Source organism: Typopeltis vanoorti, chromosome 19 (assembly GCF_054136105.1).
Source record: "Typopeltis vanoorti isolate ZY-2024b chromosome 19, IOZ_Tvanoo_1.0, whole genome shotgun sequence".
NCBI classification, from domain to species: Eukaryota; Metazoa; Arthropoda; class Arachnida; order Uropygi; family Thelyphonidae; genus Typopeltis; species Typopeltis vanoorti.
The window spans coordinates 44,698,163-44,716,188 of NC_143567.1; the positions used below are offsets into that span (position 1 = coordinate 44,698,163).

Sequence of the window (18,026 nt, forward strand, 5' to 3'; positions counted from 1 at the left end):
AACAGTATGAGGGTGGTCTGAAAAGGTCTCGGCCTTGACAATAGATGGCAACACTATCGGCAAGATTTTCTTTTTTCTAAGTTGGTACATCTGTCATAAGTATCCATGTGAAATTGCAAGTCATTCTATCAAGTAGTTTGATTTATACAGCTGTCTGAAGCAAAAGTGTTGTCTGTATCTCTTGAAATAGATAAAATTGAGTATCATGTGGTTATAAAATTCTTTGTAAAAGAAGGTTTAACACCAAAAGAAATTCATTTGAAGTTCATAAAAGTTTATGGGCACTCTTCTCCTTCGTTTTCGACAATTAAGAAATGGGCTGCCGAGTTTAAACTTGGCTGTACCAGCCTTGAAGATGATCCACATGAAGGACATCCAAAAAGTGTAACAACAACAACAGAAATCATTGATCAAGTGCACAATATCGTATTGAATGACTGGCAAGTCAAAGTGCATGAAATTGCTGAGACTATAGGCATTTCAAAAGAATGTGTAGGATATATTTTACATGAAGAATTACAAATGAAAAAGCTTTGTGCAAAGTGGGTACCACGCTTGCTCACAACAGATAAAAAACGCACTCGCATGAAAATCTCTGAACAGTGCTTGGAGCGTTTTAACAAGAATAAAACTGATTTTATGCATCGATTTTTTACTATGGATGAGACTTGGATTCACCATTACACACCAGAATCCAACACACCAAACAGCAGTCAAAACAGTGGACAGAAACCGGTTGTTCAGTGCCAAAGAAGACAAAGTCGGTTCCATCAGCAGGAAAGGTCATGGCATCGATGTTTTGGGATGCTAAAGGCATTTTGTTTATTAATTATCTTGAAAAGGGTTAAACAATAACTGGGGAATATTATTCTGATCTTTTAACCAGACTAGACGAAAAAATTCGTGATAAAATACCCGGTCTGCAGAAGAAAAAAAATCATCTTCCATCAAGACAATGCACTTGCCCACAAAGGTGTTTTGGCAATGGGAAAATTAAGGGATCTGCACTATGAATTGTTGGAATATCCACCCTAGTCCCCAGATTTGGCTCCCTCCGACTTCTATCTCTTTCCCAAAAAAAACTCTTTCTCGTTGGTCAGCATTTTTCTTCAAATCAAGAGATGATTGAAGGTGTAGAGGGGTATTTTGCAGATCTTACTGAGAACCACTACAGGGACTGGATAATGGTGCTGGAGCATTGCTGGAATAAATGTATTAATCTTAAGGGAGATTATATTGAAAAATAAAAATAATTTTGAAATCATAAATTTGTTTTTTCATTGTTAGGCTGAGAACTTTTCAGACCACCCTCATACATAGTACAGCGAACTGACACACTGACCTATTCACTAGTTGATTAAATAAAGGTATGGTTGTTTTGAAGGTGAGATAATTAAGAGATCATTGTACGTACATATAAAATTTTTAAATCTCATAATGTTCTAAACTTACAGTATGTTAGTATTAGTACTCTGGGTGGCCTAAGGACTAAACAGAATTGACTGTTGCTGTAGTAGACTTGGGACCACAGATTTGTTACAGTGGATAGTTTTGCTATTGTGAATTTCTTTTAGCACAACATTGTACCTATAAGGCTATGGTCAGGAATTTTCCATAGTTTGTTATAGTGGCATTCTGTACAGAGTATATGGATTACAGTCAACGATACTGGCAGGGTATATAGATTACAGTCAACTATCGTTGAATGTAATCCATATACCCTACCTTGGAGACTAAATTAACTTGGAACTTTTTCAAGCTTCTACAAGCCTCCAGTAAGGGTGTAGAGAGAGGGATGGGGGATTGATCTGGCAATGAAGTTCATCAACTATCCCAATAATATTTTCAAAGAAATTGACCAATTGTATTATATCTAAGTAATGTACTTCAAAAGTGAGATCGTAACATAAATGTTACGATCTCACATAACATATTTTTTATTTATATTTAACATATTTTGTTTAATTTATTTGTGTTTAAGGTTGGCCTCTATAACTTTCGTCCATCTGTTCGCCCAGTACCTTTGGAAGTTCATTTAGATGGATATCCAGGAAAACATTATTGTCCTCGTATGGCAACAATGAATAAACCTACTTATCAGGGTAACTTTTTTTTTTTCATCCTTCAGTAGTTTCTGTGTTAACTACTCAAATTGATGTTATATATATTATTGTAAGTTTTTTTTTTTTAATTCTTTTTAAATTTTCTTCTCAAGAAACGTGCTTTATTATCTCAGCAGTAGTCCTAATTTGAAATTGTTAACCCATTTGGTGAATGTCTAAAGAAGAGTTGTTGTTGTTTTCAGGTTTAAATCACTTTATTTTTTTACATAGCAGTTATCACCTTCATTTCTTGATGTGTATCCTTAAAAAGTGCACTTGATGATTTGATAGTACTACATGATAAAGTTTTACAATACTAGTTAATCTGTTATTTGTCAGGTCTCCAATATCATATTTTTACATCTTCTAAGGCACTACTAAATGCATGAATCCACCCAAATCTTATTCTTCTTTAGGAAATTTTTTCCTATCTCAGAATCAAACTGCTATTTTGCTATCTTTCCATTTTGTTTAAGTGATCATGCCACTTTGGATTAGTTCTGCTCAAACATTCTTCAGTATTGCAGAATTTTCCTCAGGGCTCTGATATCTAATATTTAATCAACTATTTTTTTTTTCCCTAACCCACTTTTCAGAGCCTTAAAACTGCTTTGAAGCCTTTCTTGTACACTCTCATTTATACTGTATACTGTTTATGTACAGTTTTGTTAGCTAACTTTTCTCTTGTTCGTTATAAATTGTATTCAGGTGGCTCTACCTTATATTCGTTTTTTTGTTGTTGTTGTTGTTATTTTATTATCTGTTTTCATATTTACTTCGCATCTTCACTAAAAATTGTGTCAAAATATTGCAGGCCTGGTTGGCCAAGTAGTTAGTGTATCCGCTCTCCAGCCAATAGGCTGCAGCTTCGAATCCCAGCATGGATGTTTGTGATTGTCTGTGAAAATACTAATGGTGGTTGGCAGTAGATGGCATTGGTGTAGATGATGAATGTAGTTGTAGTTGATGGATTGAGTTGTGGAGTAGGTGCTCTCCCTCAATGAGTCTTTTTACTACCTGGAGGTGTTGTCTAATAATAATCATCATAATAATAATATTGAAATATGTTATTTGTTCCACAAGTTTGCCATTAAAAATGCAGTTAATGTTTCTATGTCTGTGCCTATTTGTCTGATATTTGTCTTTTATATTGTTGATCATGCCAAATTTATTATAGTAGTTAGTCAGTTTTTTTAAAAAAAGATTCATGAAGACTTGTAGTGGATTTATTTAAGAATATAAAGCATAGAGTAAAGAACTGAATTTATTATTAGGTTTAATGCTGCTATTCTATGTAGTCAACATAGGTGATGAAATGAATAACAGTGAATATAGTATACAATCTGATTTTACATCAGACTACTTTCTGGTGCATCCTTGAATTTTAACTTCTCAATTACTACTTTGCCAGCTTTGGTTGGCTGAGTGGATAGTAACCTGCTTTCCAGCAATAACCAGTGTGATTGAATCCCACTATCAGTATGGATGTTTTGAATGCCTTTAGGTGGTAGATAAATGACATTGCCCAGCATAAGACCACCACCACTCTGAATATTTGCAGGCTTTGAAGTGATTTGAAAAAGTTCCATCTTGGATCTCCAGAGTAGATGTCCAGATTATCTAACTTCTAATCTAACCATGAGGATCCATAGCTCATTTGGTTTCAGTAGAGTCCCTTTCAGTTGGAAAGACTTGAGTTCAAATCTTGTCTACGATGTTAAGAACCTTTATCAGGACTTTTCAATCAAAGGTGAGTTAGCCAAATCGAAAAAGACAAGATAAAGGTTCCTCACTTACGGGATCAAACCCAGGTCTTTCTGACCAAAGGGCTTTGTCTATACTGACTGAGCTACAGAGGCTCTTTTTATTTATTTATGCATAATGTTATTTGATTGATTGATTGACAGAACAAAATGTTGGTACCCCATGAGGCTGGAAAATTGAAATTTTGCATGCTGGTAGAATTTAGTGTGTAATTGATGGACAACATCTGAAATCACAAAATTTATAATTTCAGTCAGATTTAAAATGCTGAATTTCATTTAAAAATTTTCAAAGAATAATAGGAATATTTTTAATGCAAAAATGTCATATTCCTAAAAAAATTTTTAAAAATAATTCATATATTTTAAATCTTATTCTTATATGCACATAAAAGAAATAAACTTTATTTTCTTCAGCTATCAGGACACATTCTCCAGAGAAGCCTGTTCTAATCTTTGTGTCTTCTCGCCGACAAACTCGGTTGACTGCCTTAGATCTAATATCATTCCTAGCTGCAGAAGATAGTCCACGTCAGTGGATTCATTTACTAGATAATGAGGTTAATTTGTATATTGATATGATTGTTGGATTTGCATAGTTTTTTTTAATTAGTCATGATGAAATTGATATTTCAGTGGCTTATGTCAATTTTCAGATAACTGAAATATATAGATAATTAGTTGATTAATCATAATATAATTTTCCTTTGATAAGAGAGAACTTTTAAGATTTAGTAAACGGGTAATATTTTGTTTTAGTCTGAAATTTGATGGACTAATTAACTGTATAATTCTATGTGATCATTTATATTAAATGATCTTTTTATTTTCTTTCACATTGTCTTTCCCAATATCATTAATGTACAGGTTAAGCAGCAATGGCCCTAAAGCAGATCCTTGAGGCACACCACTAGTGACTTTCATCTTTTGGGATATTGTTCGCCATACACAACTTGCTGATACCTGTCAGATAGCCAATCTCCAATCCGTTGTGCTAAGCTAATATCCAACTCTATCCATTCCAGTTTAACTATCAACTTACCATGTAGAAGTCTACCAAAAGACGTAAAATATAATTATACTACTATGTATCCATCTCCATTGTCCAATGCACTTGCCATCTTATTGTAATAAGTCAGCTGAACATGATCTTCCTTTGTCAAATTCATTTTGTCCATCAAAGAGAATGCCATTTGTTAACCTAGTTCTGGATCCTTGTTCTCACTGCCCTCTTTAACACTTTGACCACAACACCTGACACACAGATTGAGCTATAATTTGAAGCTTGATTTCTATATTCTCCCTTATGCAGTCATATAATCTTACTTTTCTTTTCTTCCACTCCTTTGGAACTTGATTCAGTGTAAGACTCATATTAAATAAGTATGCCAAGGCTGATGTCAATTCCTTAACACATTCCTTCTGGTGACATATCATCAAGCTTGCAGCATTATTACTATCAAGTTTACTAAATTCCCATGTACCTCTTGCTCACTGTCTCTCCTCCTTCTCTTCTACTGCTCTCAAACTCTGTATAATGTCACATGCACAAAGATGAAAGACCTTTATGACCTGCTCATTAAATATCTCAACTATATCCTCTGCAGCAGTTGTCCTCATGCCATTTTCTCCAATCATTGTCATTCTACCATAACCATTTTTTTTCGCAGGCTACATATCAAAAGAACTCCATAGTTTTTTGGCTTTATTAGCTAACTACTGCTTATACTGCACCTTTTCTCCTATTACCAACCAAGTCATCCTTCTTACCTGTTCTTTGTACTTCTCATGGAACCGATCATTACTACTTGTGTTATGGTGTCTCCACAATACCTTCTTTTGCTGTATTACATGCTTAATCTCTTCATTCATCCATTCACACCTAACTTATTTAACCTTCTGACCTTTTGAATACATTTAGATATTGTTTCTACTAGATAGTTCTTGAATAGTACCCAAAGAGCATTGATCCCCTTTCCACCCAACTCCTCATTCCATGATACTACAAGCTGTCTGTTGGTCTCTTCATGATCACCAGTCTTGTAGTTCCACATATATCCTTTCCTCACAAAAGCCCTGAGGTAATTATTTCATGGTCACTCTCATCAACTGGAGGATTGTTTTACACCTTATTTATAATGACGTCCTCTGATGATATGATAAAATCCAAGACCAATATTGATCAAATCATATTTATCCAATCCAATATTGATAGTATAAAAAAGAGAATTACAGTAGCTAGAGTTTCAGAAGGAGAGTGACTAAAAGATGTAAGATTAATGCAAACAAGATCAAGATAATGTCCATCAACACAAAATACAGATCCATTAATATGGATAGACAATCAGAATATTGTAATAATCAAATAACTTTCTGGAAGCTAAAATCAGTCAATTGCTGTTGCAGAAGAGAAATTGCGAGAATGCTTGCCATTTTACTATTTCATGAAAACGGAATTTATTATTACCACTCATCTTTCATGAAACTCTTTCACAAATTAGAAAAAAATATCAATGGAACCCTCCCCTTCCTTTTACAACTGTATTTTATGACTATACGAAATGCTGGCCTGCAGAACTGAGGGGAGGGGGGTCAGGATGTCTATCCTTCAACAGCAGGTTGCTGACTGAGACCACAGCTTACAACTGAGAATGAAATATTTTAACTAGTATGAATGATTTCTAATAACGGATTCTACAATATTTATTTTATCCGAGAACTATTTTTATATCCCAAAATATATAAACATTCATGTTAAAAAAAAGTCACTGCGAGTCACTGTGCTCAGATAACTTGGCATGTACAGAGGGGAATAGTCTAAAGCCTGCAGTTGAAGAGAATTGTAATTGGACTCACTCTTCATTAGGTTTCAATTAAATTTAAAATTATTTAGTGTACAGTATACATATTTGTGCCCTCAAAAATGTCTGGAAAGTGGAAAAGTGAATTTGAGAACACATAATCCTTAAAACTGCAGAAAAATAGAAGAGAAATGTGAAATTTTGAAGTCTTCATGAATCCGGAATGAAAGTGATGGAACTTGCTTCCAGGTTTCAATTGTCTCATTCTGTTACGAGCATTCTTAAAGAATAAAAAAATAAAAAAAGTTTTGGATGAAGTGAAAATTGTTGGACCAATGCGATCATCTACTATTAAAAAAAGAAAAGGGAAGGCATAATTCCTGAAATTGAAAATTTGTTAATACTTGGATCATTCATTAGACTTGAGCAAGCTACAATTTCATCATAGATATTGTCTCTCTTTGATACATTGAAGAACCAGCACAGTGAGACATCAGAAAGAAAGAAAGAATTTTATTGCATGCAGAAGCTGGTTCAACACTGCAGGAAGGAAGGAAGAGGGTTGGCATGAGAAAAATTCAACCCAAGTATCAAATGCTGACAATGAAGCTGAAAAAGATTTCCCAGAAAAATTCACTGAAATTATTGACAAAGAGGAAAAGTCAACAGACCAATTATAGACTTCTATTATGATTTGTAAGATTTTAATGATAGGTTAGGTGACTAGCAGAGAAAGAACTTGGTGGAAAGAATACTGTGGTGGTTATAGCTCCATCATGAGCTACAAATATGGTGTCTGCGTTTTCTGTTTCCACTCTAAACATAATTTTGCTGAAATAATATTTAAAGGCCAGAAATTTTAGATTGCTGTTAGTTAGGCTTATGCGAAAATTGTCTACTCCCTCCCCCCATTATCATTTATGACCCAAACATGGATTTCCTTTCAATTCCCACTGTAAATTTTGCTTATTTTCCATTTTCCAATTTGGACTGTCATTTCATCACTTTCGTATGGAAAGTCCCTAATGTTCTAGATATTTTCTTTTCTTTCATGTTTATGTGCAATTACCCAAAGATTACGAATTATATCTGTAGCTGAATGGATTCACTATAGGTCACTTGATCAGAAAGGAGTTAGCTTCAAATCCTGTTTCTGACAGGAGGAACTTTATTAGACTTTTCTTCTTTCTCCCCCCCCTTCAAATTTTAAGTTAACCGGTCATAGAAAGAGATAAAGACATAAAGATATATAAAAAAAGACACAGTTGAATAGCTATGCTAAATTATATAAATATTTCAGTTTAATTATTTTACTATCATTCAGCGTAACATAGAACTGGGAAATTGAAATGCTGACGATGTAGGCATATAGAGAATGGTATCTTTTTCATGTACAGTCACAGGGAAGCTAGGTAAATCTAATACTATCATGATCAGAAATAAGATGTGTGTGTGTGTGTGTGTGTGTATGTGTGTGTGTGTGAATTGTGTAAATAGAACAAAATAATCTAAGAAATACAATGACTGAAGAGTTTGGACATAGATAATCCATCATTGAGATTTGGGATAGCAGAGAAGGATCACTGCCCTTTCTTTAAAAAAGATGTTCAAATTTCTGGGTGAGAGCAACTATATAATAATTTATCATCATCTCAGAGGATCCTGTGGTATATAATGTGGTTAGTAATTACATGTTTCCGCAAGGCCAGATTTATGAATGTTTTTTAGATTCAAGATTGGAAAGGTGTTCAGAAATATATTTACATAATTTTTTCATAAAATTATCTATACAATTACTAAATTACTATTATCAGTAATTGTATTTCTTTGTTTGTTTGTGTTTTGCCGAAGGATTGCTGTTCATTTGAAGCAGTCTGGTGGAAGATTAAGGACAGTAAGACAAAATATACAGTTTGTTGCTATAGGCATAAGCCAGGGAGTTCCACGGATGATCTGGAAGACATGCATCGCTAGATTAGTACGATGAGTACAGGTTGAGTGATTATTATGGGGGACTTCAACTTTGGAGATATAGGCTAGAAGGAAGAAAGATCATATGATTGGAAGGAAATGGAATTTATACACCTACTAAGAGATAATTACTTGAGGCAACATGTGATGGAGGGGACTAGGGATAGGAGAATATTGGACCTGGAAGAGCTATCCTTAACCAAGGTGACAACATTGACTCCAATTGGTGAAAGTGACCATGCAGTCTTGACTTCGGAGATTGCAAAACATGAGAAATATTCTATCAAGAAGGAGTATTTGAGGAACTACAAGGCAGGTGATTATGGCAAGCTTAGGAAGAAGCTTTAATCTATGCCTTGGCATAAAACACTCCAGTGAAAGGATGTTAGTAGTGCATGGGAGATAGTTAAGGATCATTTAGAGGAAGCAATATTAAATTGTATACCTAAGGTAAGAATGGTTAATCAGGTAGGAGTTAGATGGATGGGTAATATCATTAAGCATGAGCTGCACAAGAGGAAAATGCTGTAGAGAGCACGTAAAGAGAAAGATGACTAGCAAACTCATGAACAAAACAAGGCTCAAGCAAGAAAGGTGACCCACGTGGCAAGGAAGGCAAAATCAGATTATGAGAAGAATCTAGCCAAGCAGGCCAAAGGAAATCGTAAAGAGTTCTCTCATTACATGGCAAGTAAGAGGAATAAGAACTATGGAAGATTGACTTAATGAGTTATGATGGTCATGGGGTGTCAGAAGCAGATAAAATAGTTGAGTTACTGAGTGACCACTTTGCAAGGGCATATCATCCTAATGAAGTTACTGCTTCAACATATGTGACAGACACTAACGTGGGAACAGAGGTGGATGAATTGGAGGTTCTTAGGATATTGCAGAATCTTAATGTAAATACAACTGTGGGATTAGTTGGGATATTAATTCGGGTTTTGCAAGAATGTGCAAGGGAACTGGCAGTACCTCTGACTAGACTCTTGAAATTAAGTCTCAGCTCTGGTAGAGTTCAAAGAGAGTGAAAAGAGGGCAAAATAATTCCAACATAAGTGAGGTTCTAAGACTGCAGTAGCAAATTATACACCAATCAGTATCTCAGGTGTGGTGGTAAAAAAGTACTGAAAATATTGGTCAAAAAGAGAATTCAAGAATGGGTGACTAAAAATATTATACTTTATGAGGGACAACATGGCTTGTGAAGGGTAGGTCATGCGTTAGTAATTTACTAACTTTTTATAATAGAGTAACAGCTGAGTTGGATAAAGGAAATAGCTACACAATGATTCTGCTGATTATTAAAAACAACACGTAAGTCCACAGTAATAACTTCAATTAATAAATAAGATAGATATTTCTTATTTTGGACAAATTGGCTGTTCTGTGGAAAAAAGAATTAAAGAACATCAATATTATATTGATTACAACAAACCTCAGAAGTCTGGTCTAGCACAACACAGTATTACCAATACCCATAATATCCAGTGGGATAAAGCTATTCTACTTCATAGATGCAGGTTCAAATATGAACGCCTCTTTAAAGAAAGTTGTGAAGCTTTTTTACACCGACCGAATTTAAATCGAAATGATTGCCTCTCTCTCTCGAAGATCTGGGAGACTTTTATTTTATGTAATCATTAAAAAACTAATTATCTTAAATATTAATTATTTATTAATTTCTTTCATTACCTAGCTCACGACAACATTGTATTTTAATAGGTGATCCACTGAATATTCGTTACTTGTATTCTATTCCTATCTGTTTGTAATACTGAAGATGTACTATTATTTTTAGTACGAAATATCTACCTTATTTATTAATTAAAGTTATTACTGTGGACTTACATGTTGTTTTTAATAATTATACTATGCCACAGGTCCCTCTAAAAATAAGAATGATTCTGCTGGATTTTTCAAAGCTATTTGACAGAATATCACTTGGAGCTACGTTATGCAAATTAGAACAAATGGTGATTGATGAATATGACACTGGGTAAGTAGATAAGGTGGCGGCTGCTGGAGAGATATTAAAAAGTTGTATATGGAGAACTAGAATTGAGGCAAAAATAGATGACCAGTGGTGTGCTGCAAGGTTCAGTGCTGGGACCATTGTTGTTTAATTTGTACATAAATGATATAGAAAATAACCTGAAAGGAAATATTCAGTTGTTTGCTAATAATGCAAAATTAGGTAGAGTAATAGTTAATCAAATCAATGTGGGGAGCTTACAGGACAATTTAAATAGGCTGTCAGTATGGGTGAAAGATAATGGGTATCAGTTTAATGTGAATAAATGTAAAGTTATGCATTTGGGGATAAATAGATTACAAGCCTAACACATTGATGGCACTGTACTCCAAGAAATAGATGAAGCTAGAAATTTAGTGGTGGTGGTGGTGGTAGTCAGAGTTCAAGTTTAGAGTACATAATGCTAATGTTATCCAAAAGATTACTTAGTTATTGAAGAACACATTAACAAGTAGAGATAAGGAAGTTTTTATTCCTCTTTATACAACCTTGATTTTGAATTACTATGCTCAAGTCTGGTCTCCTGGGTTTCTTGGGGATGAGTAAGTGGTGAAGAAGATTCAGAAGCGAGCAACCAAGACAGTGAGTGGTCTGTGGAGTGTTCCCTAGGAGGATAGGTTGAGGGTCTCTGGAATGCAGAAGTTGGTTGATAGAGGAGAAAAAGAGGGGAAAAGATGATAGAAACATTTAAGTTGATTAAAGGGTTTTATGGAATTGATGCAGAGGAAATATTTCAGCACTTGCTAGAGGAGCTAGAACAAGGGGGTCATCCCCGGAAGTTGAATAAAGGTGTGGTTAGCATGGGTATAAAAACTAAATTTTTGAATGAGTGGAATGGGTTACCAGAGTCAGTTGTTAGCACTTTTTATGTTAATGGATTCAAGAAGAGGTATGATAGATTATGGATAGTTTGAGTGTTCCACGGTGAGTCTTCAGACTCCATGGAGGTGCCCATTCAATAATAATAATATATCCCAGTTCTGTTTGTCACACTGGTGATGGTTTAAGATGCTTAAAATGAAATATTTCATTGTCATCATCAAATTTCTGATATATATCCTGAAGCGTATAGGATAATTATGATAGTACTACATGAAAATGTTACACCATTACTAACGTTTGATCAGTAATTTTCCTCCGTATCTATTATCTGCCAAGACTCCAACATTATTAGATCTTATATGTCTGTCTTTTAAGGCACTTTTTGCTGTATCAATAAATCTACATCTTGACCTTCCTCTGGGTGTTTTTCCTACCAACCTGACAAAGAACACTTCTTTTGTGAATCTTTTCTCTCCCGTTCTATTTAAGTGACCATACCACCTGAGATTAGCTCTACTAACACATTCCTGAATGAAAAATGAATGGGAAAAAAAAAAAAAATGGCAAGTTCTTTTCTAATAGTGTCATTTTTAATGTGATATATTCATCTGTTGACTCGTCTAATCTTTCTCAGAACTCTATCTGTAGCTTCCTATCTTCGATGAAGTATTTTATTTCTAATCCAGCTCTCAGATCCATAAGTTAATGATTTGAACACTGTCTTGTATACAGCTGACTTAGTGTTTTGACTAATTTCTTTCTTATTCCATATAAATTTATTCAGCTGAGTTCCTACCATACCATCTTTACTAATTCTGTGTCTATTTCCATATTTAATTTGCTATCTTCATCAAAAATTGTGCCTAAATAGCTGAAATGTTTTATTTGTTATAATTGTTATCAGGTTCACCATTTAGGATATACAATTTCCTTGTCTTTTTCTTTTTATTGCTGATTTTCATTCCAAGTTTATTACAACAGTTATTCAATTTACTCAGGGAATCTGCAGACTTCTGCTGGATTTATTCAGTAGTATAATATCATCTGCATAAAGTGAAGAGATAAGATTAACATTGCCAATTTTTATACCCTTTAATTCATAATGTGATCTATATAGATAATGAATGACAGTGGAGATGTTTGTTGCACACCTGATTTAACGTCAGACCATCTTCCTGTACTCCCTTCAATTCTACCTGCTGACTTAGCTTAAATAGAGAGTATGTATTGCGCGATATAATGTCCCATTTACACCATATAACTGTAGCATTTTGAAGAGCTTTCCTCTTGGCACTTTTTCATATACCTTCTTCAGATCAACAAAATTTAAATACAAATCCTTGTTATATTTCTTAACTATGTCTTAAACTCAAAATCTGATCCTGACAACCTCTATTTGTCCTGAATCCAGCTTTTTCTTAACCAAGCTTCCCTTCCAAAATTGTTTTTAGCCATTTTTTTTTTTTTTTTTAGCTATACACAAATCAAACATTTACTGATAATAAATTGCCGGCCTAGTTGGTCGAGTGTATCCGCTCTCCAGCCAAAAGGCTGCAGGTTCGAATCCTGCCGTGGGCATGGATGTTTGTGATTGCCAACTACATCAATAGTAATTGGCAACTACACCAATGCCATCTACTGCTGACTACCAGTGGTAGTCAGCAGTAGATGGCATTGGTGTAGTTGCGGTTTGGTGATTGAATGGTGGTGACAGCATTTGTATAGCAGATGCTCTTCCTCGATGAGCAATGGACTCCCTGGAGGTGTCAGGGAACTGGCACCTCAAGTTCAAATAATAAATATAATAATAATAATAAAATCATAAAGAAATTAATTTTAAAACAATTCTTTGGTATACATATAATTTTACCATTTGCATAAAGAATTACAAAGCCTTGAATCTGAATTAATTTTTGGTCGTTGCATGTTCAGAAACCTTTTACTGTTGCTTAATTTTTTGCGACACTCCCCCCACACACACACTTGCACATTCGGTTATTCAACCCCATTTCAGGTCGCGACCCACAGTTTAAGAAGCTCTGCTCTAGGTGACCCTTAGTTATATCCCATGCACTACTAACATCCTTACCCTGCCATGTTTTATGCCTTAGTACAGATTTATGTTTCTTCCTAAGCACGTCATAATCACCTGCCTTGTAGTTCCACAAATACCTCTTCTTGATAGAATATTTCTCATGTTTTACAATCTCCCAAGTCAAGACCACATGGTCACATTCACCAATTGGAGGCAATGAAGTCACCATGGTTATGGATAGCTCTTCTGATTCTTTAACCAGGTTCAATACCCTTCACCTGTAGTCCTCTCTATCACATGCTGCCTTAAGTAATCATCTCTTAGCTGGTGTATAAATTCTATTTCCTTGCTGCAATGTTATCTTTCTTCCTTCCAGTCTATATCTCCATAGTGGAATTCCCTCACAATAATCACTTGATCTGTACTTATTTAATCCTCTTCACTCCACTTAAGAGCATAGGTCTTCCACCACCATTTTCCACCGGACTCTGTTTTTTGCTTCTGCTTTCATTTGGTTCCAATTTTTGTTAGTGTTTGTTATTTCTTTCAGTATTGTTCTTTTCCATGTTTCTCTTGGCCTTCTAGAGCCTGTTTTACTATTATTTTATCTTCTTTTCTCAACACATGCCCCAACCACCTCCATTTCCTTTCACATATCTGTTGCAACATGGGTTTCTGGTTTGTTCTCTGCCATAGTTCTTCATTTGATATTTGTTTTTGCTAATATATTCCCAGTATCATTCTTAAATACTTGTTTAGGAAGACCTCGACATTGTTAACTATCTTTTTGTTTAACATCCATGTTTCTGATCCATACATTAGTATTACCTTTACATTTGAGTTAAATATTCTCATTTTAGTTTTTATAGACAAATTCTTGTTTTTCCAAATATTTCTAAGTTGGTTGAAAGTTGAATAAGCCAGCTGTTTCCTTCTGTTGAACCAAGGTATATATAAACTGTTCTACTTCTTTTAGTGATGTTTCTTCTATTGTTATTTGTTTATTTTGCTTTGCATTTATTTTCATCAACATTGTTTTATTTTTATTTATCCTAAGACCAACTTTTTTTTGGGCTGTTTCTACAAGTGTTGTTGTTTTTTATTCTATATATTGGTGCTTCTGTGAAAGTAAGCAGATATCATCTGCAAAATCTAGATCATGGAGTTGGTTTTGAAGTAACCATTGTAATCCTATATTTCCATGAGATACTTTTCTCATCACCCAGTCTATGACAATTAAAAACATTGTAGGGGAGAGTATACAACCTTGCCTTACTCCTGTCTTTGTTTTAAATAGTCCTGAGAGGGTATTTCCATGTATTATTACTTTAATTTCAAAATCTTCATACATTTTTTAAATTATTCTTATTATTTTTTCTGGGAGTCCATAATGTCTAAGTAACGTCCATAGGAAAGATCTGTTTATACTGTCAAAAGCTTGTTCAAAATCGATAAAATATAAATATAAGCTTGTCTGCCATTCCAATGATTGTTCTATGATAATTCGTAAAATAGCAATGTGGTTGGTGCATGATCTATTGGTTCTAAATCCTCCTGTTCTGGTCTTAGTTGTTTTTCTATTTCTATTTTGATTCTTTCTAGTATTATCCTAGCTAGTATTTTACTTATAACACTCATCAATGTTATTATTATTATCCAGGCCTCCATGGATTCAAAAGACTCATCTTGGGAGGTCTTTTTTAGGAAACACAAAGTTTATCATACCACTTCTTGAACCCATTGACTGTTCCCGTGCCAACCACTCTCTCTCAGGCAATGCATTCCAAGGTTCAACCACCCTCCACGGAAAGAAATCACTCCTAACCCTCTTGTGCACAGCCTCCTTTCGTAACTTCCAGGGATGGCCCCTTGTCATCGCTCCTTCCTGCCGTTCCACCAAGTGAAAGAACTCTCCAATGTCTACCCTATAACTGCTTCTCAACAGTTTAAAAGTCTCGATCATATTACTTCTCCTTCTTCTATCCACTAAACTCTGCAGTCCACATTCCCTCAGTCTATCCTCATAACTCATATTGTACAGTCCTGAAACCATCTTTGTTATCTGCCTCTGTACAGTCAATTTATCCCCTTCAAATCCTTGGAACCAAATCTGAGAACAATATTCTAAGTGTGGTCTGATTAGGGCCTTGTACAACAGAATGATAACTCTTTTATCTCTGCAGGTCAGCATCCTTCTCAGTATTGCAGCAATTCTCTGAGTTTGCAGTATGCTCCCTGAATTTCAATTTTCTATCAATCATCACCACCAGATCTCTTGTCTCCCCTACCTCCTCCAGTACATCTCCTCCAATCGAGTATGCATCCTCCCATCGATGGATCCCAAACCTCAAGACTTTACATTTTACTGCATTGAACTGATACCCCCATTCATTTGTCCATCTGTCTAGTTTATTCAAATCCTCTTGCAGGGCTGCCACATCTGTACTATTACTGATAACCCTTCCCAGCTTCACATCATCCGCAAACAACTGAATGTCCCCATGCAATCCATTGACAATATCATTGATATAAAGGTTGAACAATACAGGTCCCAGTACTGATCCCTGTGAAACCCCACTTGTAACCTTTTCCCTGATATTGCCCCACCATACACAACTCTCTGATACCTATCAGTCAGCCAATCCTGAATCCATTTGACTAACCTGACATTTAAACCTATGTGCTGCAACTTAAATATCAGCTTATGTGGCACCCTGTCAAATGCCTTTGCAAAATCCAAAAAAAAAATGGCATTATATGCCTTTCCCTCATCAACTGCTCTTGTCACTTTATTATAAAATGCAATTATATTACTAAAGCAAAAGTGCCCCTTAACAAATCCATGTTGATTCTCACAGATAACATTACCCTCATCTGCTCAACGCTGTATATAGTACCTCACTAATTTCTCCAAGACCTTAACAACTACTGATGACACACAAACAGGCCTATAATTAGACACTTCCAGTCTGCTACTGCCCTTATGCAGCAGCACTATCTTACCTTCATTCCCTGGGTACCTTTCCCACAGCCAGACTTTTATTGAAAAGCCAGGTCAACGGAGCTGTCAGTTCTTTAGCACATTCTCTCAAAATCCGTGGTGAAATACCATCCAGTCCAACACACTCTCCTCTTGCACCTCTAAACCCTGAACCTGCCCTATCCCTCTAGTATTAAAACCTCCTCCAGGATGAAATACTCCAATAAAGTGCTCATTGAACAACTCCACTATGTCCTCTCCATCAGTCGCTCTATTCCCATTTTTATCCCGCAATGTCATTCTTCCACAATCGTTTCTCCGCCTACTGGCCACATAGCTAAAAAATTCCCTAGGATTTTCTTTGGATCTTAGTGCCAATCTCTTCTCATATTCCAGTTTTGCCTTCCTCACCATTCTGGTCACTCTCCTGGTCTGCGTCTTATATTCTTCATGTAGCTGTCCTCCACCCTTCTTCTTATATATCTTCCATAATCTCTTTTTCAACTGCAGTTCCTGTTTGATATCATTTGTCATCTACTTTACACCAAATTGTGTCCAGTTCTTCACCTGTGGAATACAGCTTACTATTGCTGCTAACAAATATTCTTTCACAATTTCCCAAGCACTAATGATATCTTGGCCTTCCAATTCTGTCCTCCATGGAACTGTCCCTGGTTGATACCTAAGACTATTATAATCACCCGCCTTATAATTCCACATACGTTCCCTTTTCTTTGATACACCTGCATGTCTGTTCATCTTCCAAGTCAAAACCACATGGTCACTCTCTCTCTCTCTCCAACTGGTGGGAGAGATGTCATCTCACTTATTATCAGCTCTTCTGATGCTATGACCAAATCCAAAACTCTTGAACCTCTTGTTCTCTCTATTACATGCTGCCAAAGACATTTGTCCCTCAAGAATTCCAGAAATTCTATCCCCTTCTTACTACTTGCATTTTCCTCTTCCCAGCTTATACTGGGAAGAGGAAAATGCAATCACATCACTCTGTCCCTGGTTAAAATCTCCCACAACAATCATTCTTCTTGCACTTGCCAAGCTCAACTGCCTAAACATCTCCTGGTCCCCACTCTCTGTGCTCCCTGGTCTATAGCAACACCCCACTAAATATCCTGTCTTGCCACTTCTACCTCACGCATATGCTTTCAAAACCACCTGTGTCACTGCCTTCCAAAGCCTCCGCTCTTAGAGGACATAAGTCATCACCTATCATAAGCAGTACTCCATCACCACGTTTTCCTTTCCTATCCTGCCGAAAAATGCTGTACCCTGTCACTTCAATTCCGGTTATTATATCATCCTCCGTCAACCACGTCTCAGAGATCCTAATAATCTTTGGCCAGGTTGATGCTATCACCGCCACCAATTCATCTCCTTTATTTCGGATACTCCTGGCATTAGTATAGAGCATAAAAATGTCACTGCTTCTATACCTAATCATTGTCCCTTCTCTCGCCCCCCCCCAGGCTCAATGTTACCTGATGTTGTCCCCCTTC

The 18,026-nt window shown here is 35.7% G+C and overlaps 1 protein-coding gene across 4 annotated transcripts in view; it reads left to right on the top strand.

Moving 5' to 3' along the window:
* obe (activating signal cointegrator 1 complex subunit obelus) overlaps positions 1-18,026 on the top strand; it is a 596,544-nt gene that overhangs the window by 422,694 nt on the left and 155,824 nt on the right. For all 4 annotated transcript variants that reach the window (XM_090409638.1, XM_090409636.1, XM_090409637.1 and 1 more), the window contains 2 exons: positions 1,982-2,102; positions 4,283-4,425. In XM_090409638.1, the coding sequence (XP_090265764.1) occupies positions 1,982-2,102; positions 4,283-4,425 (264 nt within the window). The remainder of the gene's footprint in view (positions 1-1,981; positions 2,103-4,282; positions 4,426-18,026) is intronic.